This window comes from Scomber japonicus, chromosome 3 (genome assembly GCF_027409825.1).
Source record: "Scomber japonicus isolate fScoJap1 chromosome 3, fScoJap1.pri, whole genome shotgun sequence".
NCBI lineage: Eukaryota > Metazoa > Chordata > Actinopteri > Scombriformes > Scombridae > Scomber > Scomber japonicus.
The window spans coordinates 13,604,954-13,613,897 of NC_070580.1; the positions used below are offsets into that span (position 1 = coordinate 13,604,954).

Below are 8,944 nucleotides of genomic sequence, written 5' to 3' on the forward strand. Positions count from 1 at the left end.
CAATGCATCCACAGTATAATACATTAAATATACTCTCGCCATTTAGAGCCTGAGTTTCAATTTTATAGTGGAGCTACCTCGTTACGTAACAACCCTTCCTTTGGAGCCTAAAATAAGTGCAGACACACAGAGAGGGCCTGGTCTTGGCAAGTCCTGAATGCATCAGAAGTTCCCAGAAAATTAATGAATGTAAAACAATGGTACAACAGGGAGGAGAAGAAGAGGGGGGAAGGAAGTGAGTCAAAGTGAGACCAGAGGAATATGGGTATGTGTGTGTGTGTATGTGTGTGTGTGTGTGTGTGTGTGTGTGTGTGTGTGTGTGTGTGTGTGTGTGTGTGTGTGTGTGTGTTTATTAGCGGAGCAGAAGAGGAAGGGCAAGTGGAGCAAGGGCCATTAACAGAGGATGTGTTAGCCTGTCTTGTGGCACCTGCACTCCCTACTGACATGTCAGCATCTAAGCAGAAAATATGGTCAGGTGAAAGTGACACAAACTGAACAATGTGAGATGGACATTCATTAACTAGTAGGAAAGACTGGCAGAAAAAGTTTTGATTTGACTTAATCCAGCCGGAGATGATTCCCTAGTCAATAAAAGCACAAGCATGCACAAACACGCAATCATTTCCCTCTGAGCTATCAATTATTAAAATCCCATAGACTGTATAAAAGAAAATCCAGAGCCGTTGGCTCTGGCAGAATCAGTGTTGCAGTGACATCTACTGGTCAAAGAGACAAACAACATCATGACAGTGTAGCATATCAAGAAATAAGCTTTATTGAAAATACTTTTAATATTCTGATAAGGATAAGCCTCACCAATTCAATTAGTTAATGAGTATGAAGCATAAAATTAGCAGGGTGACTCACATCCATTATGTAAAAATAAATATCTTGTAAAGCTTATATATAGCTTATATCAACAGCTTTGTGTTGTGCTTTCAGATATAAAAGAAATATATTGTTGATATGGTCAGTCAGCTCTGGAAACTTCGGCTTTTTGCTGAAGAATTTGAATTTGTGAATATAAAATGTTTGTAAAGCAAATTAATTAAACAGAATTGCCAACATTGTCTTATTCATACAGTGTCATATTCTGTGACATTATTGAGCAATGCATTTTGGGCTGGAAAAATGACTGATACTGTCCTCACTATGTTAATCCCAGGAACACTGTACACATGTATATAATCTCATGAACTTCTGAATATTGCACATTTATTTACAGAGAGATTGTTTGCTGAATAAAGTGTATTATTTTATTTTATTTTATTTTATTTATTTTACTACTTTCACCCTTACACTGCTACTCTTTTTCCACTATATTGCTTGCGTCAAGTTGAATTTCTCCCAAGGGGGTCATTAATAAAGATGCATCTCATGATATATTATCTTAATTATACGTGTAAAAAAAAAGAGGTGATTTTTACTCGTTAATATAAACTATAGACACAGTTGGCCGATAGGTGGCGCCAAAGTACTACAGGATGTGACAGATGGGCACAGGGGGAAAAAGAAGTCAGCCAAACCCGAAGAAGAAGCACTTCCGCTGTGACGTAACTCGTTAGTTAGTAAATGGCGGTCGTGGACAGGGTGGACTGTAAACATTTCCACGGTTATAACTGTAACTGTCTGCTTATCATCAAAAACATGTACTCGGCTGTATCGGAAATGCACGGTAGTTACAAGATGTTTATTTTCAACTTTCAGGTTGGTTCACGTTCCGTGCTGAGAGGAAATTCACAACCAAAGAGACGTAAACGAGGCAAACGGTGAGGACCTTTCTCTGTTAGCTAACATGAACTTCAATTGTAGTTCAAATGTAGCGATAGCTTTATCTGAGTGCCTCACTTTTTATCAGTTACATATTTCAGTGTGTCAGTGCTAAAGTTACATACTCTCTGTTTAAATAACTACGTCCACATGCAGACAGATCATCAGGCTTACGTTAACCATCACTAGTATGTTGAATCTGCTTCTGTCAATAAGTCAGTAACTTAAACGCTGACATTTTTAGTTGAAGCCATCATGGAGAACGATGATGGAGAAAAGGACACTGAGTCTGAAGTGGCCGAGCTTCGTCTCAAAGTAGATACCTTGAAGCAAGAGCTCAAAGAGTGCAGAGCCGAGCTGATCAAGGTGCAGAAGCAGCTGCACCAGTCCGAGAGACTACAGAGGAGCACAGAGAGCTACAACGAAGACCTGAGGAAACAGGTCTGTGCATACTACATACACCACACACCCCATAAGAAACAATTCAGTGATGAAGTTTTGACGTGATTAGTTGGTTATTTAATTTCAAACCGCCTGAGGCAAATTTGGGATTTGTATAAAATCTTGTCACTATATGGAGGGATGTGTATGATAGTGCAAACCACTGTGTTAAAACAAGCAGCTCAAAGGGTCTGACTAAACTCTATTCTTGGAACTATTCTCACATATTATAGAAGTGAGAATGGGCCCAGCCCTGACATGCAGTGGTGGAAGATAACTTGGTGTATTTACTAGTGTGCTGTATTTAAGTTCAGTTTTGAGGTGTTTGTGTTTTTCCATTTGATGCTATTTGATACTTCATTTTCACTAGATAGATAGGGAAATATAGTTTCTAGATTTCTTTTTGACAGCGTAAGTTACTTTTCAGAGGAAGATATGACACAATGGATAACATAACAAGCTAAAAAAAAAATACATTGTTAAAAATGAAACCAGTGCTTTCCAACTTTTTTAGCTGTTGACGTCTTACAAAAAGGTGTGTAGTCTATGAATTAGTAACAGCTCCAATGAGTAGTGATTTTTCCCTCTAAACTTTGCAAATGGTTTCATTTCAATACATATTATTTTTTTTTTTTAAATCAAAGATCTTAGAAAACTTCAAAAACTGAAAATAAATTTGTGTACTAGTTGTTTGTTCTTTCTTCTTCAATAAAACATCTAAAGCCCTCTCAAATGTATCTGGTGTCCCTTTGGAGGAGCCTGACCCCTAGGTTGAGGATGAGTAGATTAGTCTGCCTAATTGTGTATAAAGAAATAGTAGTATACATAAGCCAGAGGGGTGAAATTAGTACTCTTATATTTGCTGCAGTCTTGTACTTTTACTTATTCATGCAGGACTTTTACTGGTAATAAAATATTTTTACATTACTGTATAGGTACTTATACTTAAGTGAAGGGTCTGAATACTTCTTCCACCACTGCTTACATTACTACTTTTTTTTTTAATATACAAAAATATGTCACGTGACCGATTTTTTAAATTGTTACAATCCTTTTAATATATTGTACATACAATGCTTGTTTCAGACCCTGTAGGTTGTTTGCTCACTGAATTTATCTACAAATGTTTTGTTTCAGGTTGACCAGCTGAGTGCAGAGATTCATGAAAGGAAGAAGAAAGGTAAAGACAGAGTCAACGTTGAGACCCAGACAGAAGAACACGTATGGACAGAAACTGGTGTGTTATTTTCTTCTGTATATTGATTGAAATTGATGATCATTTCTGTTGTGTCAGAAAATGCGAGAATTTTTGCAAAACTTTCCTTCCAGATTATTACAACTACTACTACGGAGGCTGCTATCAGAACCCCGAGGGAGCTGACACTCAGGAAAGCTCGATCACAGCGGATGCAGCTGATGGCAACGAGACAACAGCTGATGGCAACGAGGCAACAGAGGTTACAACACCGAACGAAGCAGCAGCTGCAGATGTGTCAGGTCAACCTGACAGCACTGTAGCAGTCCCCACTGAGGTGATTTTATTATGTATCCCATGTAGGGCTTTCTAATCAATACATTACAAGTCCTTCAAAAGACATCAATTTATTGAAGCATAAGTAATCACAAATGTTTCATATTTTTACTTTATGGTTCATTTAAAAAATAAACTTAACTGCCAGTATCAGAATTGTTAGATCAATAATAAATTGACTATGTTGCTTAGTCTTCTCTAATGCTCATATAAGGTGATGTTGATGTGATGGATAAGTTGGATTTGTAAAATTGAGTTTACATGATGAAAATATATGTTGTCTTTTTCAGGAGGGCGATGGAGGTTCCATAGCTGACATGTTGAGGGCCACTGCTGAGCAGGCTATGACCCAGACTGGCTTTGTCTTTGATGAGACAAGTGGCATGTACTACGACCACAGCACGGGCTTCTATTACGACTCGGTTCGTCAACACATTTTTCTGTAAAACGAGGCTGTGTATTGTTACTCTGAGCAGTGATGTTTTGGCAGACTTTTTGTACCAGTCTTTTGATCTTGGGTGTTTTTATGTTCCTCAGGCCAGTCAGCTTTATTATGATGCCAACACAGGCATTTACTACTACTATGATGCAGAGAGCGGACGATACCAGTTCCATTCCAAGATTGAGCTCCCTGCTGCACAAACTGGTACAGAGCCTTGCCAAGACAAGAGTGCTGCTGAAAAGAAAGGCAGACGGGTCAAGAAAGGGGCGAAGAGAACCTCACACCAAGAAGATAAGGTACATAACAGCTGGATCTATTATTCATGCATTGAATACATACTTTATTTTTGGTGGCTGACTGCTGGCTTTTTAGTTAATAATAAAAATTGCAATGTTTCACATCCTCATTTTTTGGTCTCAGTCTTGAGATGTTGCCTTTTTTTCTTAAATTTGAAGCTAGTTGGCTAAAAAGACTATTCCTATGCCCTAGGTGCAAGAGGTGACTAACTCATTGGCTAATATGAAGATTTCCTCTTACTGGAATGCTGCTTCCTACAGAGGTACACTTTTTATTACCAACACACAAAGCAGTTTAAAAATATATCTGCTAATTATCCACCTGGGCCTTAGTTTAATAGTTTTTGCCATCATAATTCCAGGCTTAAATAGTTATAAATCTCTCATATAATTCCAAGCAAAAAATGCCCCCCCCCCAGAAATATACAAGAAATCTTATATCCAAGTGAATATAATAAGTGTGGACACTTTAACACAATCACTAATCATGACAGCAAAACTAGTGGTAAACACATGAAACATAAAACATTTGAAAACTTTTTATGTAGGATATTTCCCCACAGCTGTTCATCTGACAGCTTTTAACATCTTTGAAATGTTCATTGGCTGCTCTGCACTATGTCATAGACTTCTAATGACTCAATAATTTGGTATTTTGTGGATCACTGAGGATTTGGTGGATGTCTGTAGGGAACTTTCTTTGAAGACTGAGACCAATAAGAATGTTGTGGGGAAACACTTGCACTCCACAAAGCCAGCTGTCAGCGAACGTTACTTGAGACATAATCTCATTGTTGACTGTCTGATGCCAGGAACTCGTTTTCGATGAGGTGAAAATGGAAGAAGAAGAAACTGAGTGGGTCGAACGGAAAACACCCAAGAGGACCAAGGATTCACGGAAACTGAAGCGAAGGTCTCACAGTCCAGACCTGGCTCCGCATGGTGAAGACTCCAAACACCGGGAGGAGAGGGACAAATCTTCATCAAAGAGGAAGAAACAGAAAAATGGTTCACACCACCATGAAAAGGGAAAATCAAAGAAGAAAAAGAAGAAATCAAAGTCAGAAGAAGAAAGAAGAAAGAAGAAAAAGAAGAAAAAGAGTCCAGTAGCTCGGAGTGATGACTCAAATGGGAACAGCGAGCCAGAAGAGGGCGAGATCACTGAGTCAGAGAGAGAGGAGTGGGATTCCACATCCTCATTCTCATCCTCTTCTGTCTCCCCCTCCAATGAGAGCCCAGAGTCAGAGATGGAAACTCAGAGTCAGGAAGGTGAGCGGGAAAACAAGCTGAATTCTTCTCTGGGCACACATGCGCACAATTAAGTTTTTGTTTAATCTGGAAGTAATTAAAGTGAGTTAGATTGCCACTTTTAATTTGGTCCCAGCACTGTAGTTTTCCGAGGCCATCATGTTGCCATGGTAATGCACTCTTCACTGTTTTGCGGTTTGTTTTTCTTGTAGCTAAAGACATTTGGCCTCCCTGTGTTAGAGTGACTGTGGTCAGATCTCCAGTGTTGCAGGTGGGCACTCTGTTCATCATCACAGCCGACTCTGCAGCCACCATTGGCAGGTTTGTGCTCTTTTTCTTTTTCTCTTGTCATGTTGCGGCAGCATGAGTTTCATTTCAGTAAGAGGTTTAATACTTTGACACAATGATGTTACAAGTTGTTTCTCACCAAGTAAAAATAGAAAGAATTAGCCTCTGAAGTCATAATTTACTTAATGGGTCAGCAGTCTCATTGAAGACCACATACTGTCTCTTTTTTTCCAGAGAGAAAGACATGGACCATGCAATCAGAATACCAGAAATGGGAGTCAGCAAGGTACCCCAGTTCACTTTGTTTCTCCAGGCATCAAAATGAGTCATGTTGCATATTACAGGTGTATATGGTGTATCTAAATGTGAACTGTGTTTGGTTCTAGTTCCATGCGGAGGTGTACTTTGACCAGGAGCAGCAGAGCTACATGCTAGTGGACCAGGGAAGCCAGAATGGAACAGTCATCAACGGCAACAGAATCTTACAGGTCAATATTGTGTATTTCTTTTTTTCTTTTTGTTTTTGCTTCTGAAATCATCTCTTTCAGTCATCACCTTATCAGTAAAACTTCAGTCTCTTCAGTGCATACTTGTTTTGTTGTCTGCAGCCCAAAACCAAGTGTGAGCCACATGCACTGATGCACGGTGATGAGGTGAAGATGGGAGAGACTGTGCTGTCATTCCACATCCACTCAGGGACCGATACCTGTGATGGCTGTGAGCCTGGTCAGGTGATGGCTCACCTCAGCAAACACAGGAGAGGAGAGGAGAGTGCAGGTGAGCCACACCAAGAGAAAACACACCCACAGTAAAATCAGACCTTTTTTTGTATACGTGCCCAAGTGTTTGAAAAGCCTGATCTAATCCATTCCACAAACAAAGGCTCTTTGTGAGATAGCATTCACGTGCTATGGTTGTTTACCTTCATGATGTCATCCATCTTCATGTTAGATTTACCTTTACTCTTGCTGTACTTTCCCAAAGGCCCTGCTCTCACCAAAGAGGATAAAGAAGCACTAAGACAGAAGGAACTGAAGCAGATGAAGGCCAAATACGGCCTGCAGGTGAGTGTTACCAGGGTGAGCTGCGGCCAGTTTTAGTTTACCCCCTCTTTTCTTTATGCAGCTAGTCACATCTTTAAACTGTTTTTCTGTGAACAGAGTAGTGAATATGAAGAGGCTAAAACTCTGAGGAACGCCAAATACAAGGACCGAGCAGAGTCTCGACGACAGAATGTGGGCAGTGAGGGTGTTTTCCAAAGAAATGACGCCCCTGCTTCCGTTCATGTGTAAGTATGTGGTCATGGACTGTAATAGCTAAAGATAGGAAAAAAATTATGAATGTAAGTGTTAATCATCTATCTCTTTCTTGTCCTATCAAAGAGAGATCAGTGAAGTCAATAAAGGGCGGAAGATGTTGGAAAAGATGGGCTGGAAGAAAGGAGAAGGACTGGGTAAAGAGGGAACTGGAATGAAAAACCCGGTGAGTTTCTGCCAGAAAATGTGGACACGTCATGTCGATACTTTGATTTAGATGTAGCTCTGATCTTTGTCATTACATCCTTTACAGATTGAACTTAAAATAAGAAAGTCCCAGTCAGGTCTAGGGGCCGGTGGCGCCATGTCTCTAGATGATGTCTCTCTGACCAAATCAAAATCGCAGAAGAACTGGGAGAAAGCACGAGAGAGGTTCGCTGACACCTGCCAGTCTGATATGCTGCCGCCCAAAACACAGAAGAACAAATCACCCAAATCCTGGGTAAGAGGAGAAGAACAACCTGAGGCCACAGACACTCCCACAGGTTGTGATACAGATGGCCAAAGCTAGGATATGGCACAAGTGTGTATGTTTACAGTGGATTTATCAGCCGAGTGGGGAAATTTGATGCATAACAGCAATTGTGATATTTGTAAATTGAAGTAAAGATAGTAAATTGTGTAATTTCACTTTGTTTTAGTCAATGAATGACAATGAAATGTTGCTCTGAGAATCTGACAGCAACGCACTGTCTTATCAACAAGTTGTCCTGTGCTGTGCATAAACATATGTCCTCGATTGGTAAGAGTCACTCTCAGTGGTTGCAGGATGTGGTTCTTCCTCTCCTCAATAAGCAAACTGTGGAACGTTTACAGTCTAAAACACTCAGAGGAAGAGTGACAGACAAACATTCACTGTCCAACATGCCTGCAGTCCACCCCACAGAGGGCAGAGCTGCCACTGTGCCTTTTAAAAACCAAACGGACATCAATCGCCTCAAGCAAATATTGACACAGTGATATATCTCTCACAGTGAGATCATACTGTATATTGTGTTTAGACAGTAATGTAACTTATCATCTTAAACCAGTCACAACTGTTGGGGTATAATGATGTTCCAACCCCATTTTTTTCATGTTGTACATTAAATTTCAGTCATGCTCACAACTGTGGTTCTGTTTGATTTACAGTCTATTACATAAGATCCAATCCTTTCATATTGTCAATGACACACACATCCACATACTCGTCAGGCCAAGTGAGCAAACTTATTTTACTGTCCCTCTGTGCACACTGCGCAAGCTTATCTGTAGGTTCATTTTGAGGGTGTGTGAATATTTGCATGTGTGTGTCAGTGTACGGTTGAACAGAGGCCAGTCTCACTAACTGGAAAAAGAATGTCAATGCAGATATAAGCTTAGTATTGTAGTTTACAGCAGAGTAAAACATAGTATTTGTTTAGTGATCTCATTGCTGTTGCATTGTTAGATATCATACCTCAAGTTTTGCAGATGAACATGCGTATTGCAAAATTCTATAACTACTAACAAGCCTCCACTTGTTGAGCTGTGGCACACGTTTGAAGTCACAGAATAAGACAATGACATGTTAAATTGCACAATAAAACTAAAGAGCATCAAACAAGTGAGCGATTTTACTCACGTTACATTG

The 8,944-nt window shown here is 39.8% G+C and overlaps 1 protein-coding gene across 3 annotated transcripts; it reads left to right on the forward strand.

Moving 5' to 3' along the window:
• Nucleotides 1–1,570: 1,570 nt before the first annotated feature.
• aggf1 (angiogenic factor with G patch and FHA domains 1) lies at nucleotides 1,571–8,429 on the forward strand. 3 transcript variants are annotated; one of them, XM_053315730.1, is made up of 16 exons: nucleotides 1,571–1,621; nucleotides 1,708–1,769; nucleotides 2,015–2,211; nucleotides 3,349–3,448; nucleotides 3,541–3,743; nucleotides 4,033–4,164; nucleotides 4,280–4,480; nucleotides 5,293–5,749; nucleotides 5,941–6,049; nucleotides 6,251–6,302; nucleotides 6,403–6,504; nucleotides 6,625–6,793; nucleotides 7,001–7,080; nucleotides 7,177–7,304; nucleotides 7,399–7,498; nucleotides 7,586–8,429. In XM_053315730.1, exons 3-16 carry the CDS (start codon nucleotides 2,026–2,028, stop codon nucleotides 7,841–7,843), a joined length of 2,277 nt encoding a protein of 758 aa, XP_053171705.1. In that variant the 5' UTR covers nucleotides 1,571–1,621; nucleotides 1,708–1,769; nucleotides 2,015–2,025; the 3' UTR covers nucleotides 7,844–8,429. The 3 variants fall into 3 exon arrangements, with proteins under 3 accessions (XP_053171705.1, XP_053171707.1, XP_053171706.1); XM_053315732.1 differs by lacking the exon at nucleotides 5,293–5,749 and adding an exon at nucleotides 4,674–4,743 and having other exon boundaries at nucleotides 1,582–1,769; XM_053315731.1 differs by lacking the exons at nucleotides 1,571–1,621; nucleotides 1,708–1,769 and having other exon boundaries at nucleotides 2,074–2,211; nucleotides 3,349–3,445; nucleotides 3,543–3,743.
• The last annotated feature ends 515 nt before the right edge of the window (nucleotides 8,430–8,944 follow it).

Excerpts from the sequence above, each read along its gene's own strand:
- aggf1 (XM_053315730.1), top strand. The coding sequence starts at position 2,026 with ATGGAGAACGATGATGGAGAAAAGGACACTGAGTCTGAAGTGGCCGAG. Across the intron at positions 2,212-3,348 it reads ACGAAGACCTGAGGAAACAG|GTTGACCAGCTGAGTGCAGA; the intron begins GTCTGTGCATAC and ends GTTTTGTTTCAG. Across the intron at positions 3,449-3,540 it reads ACACGTATGGACAGAAACTG|ATTATTACAACTACTACTAC; the intron begins GTGTGTTATTTT and ends CTTTCCTTCCAG.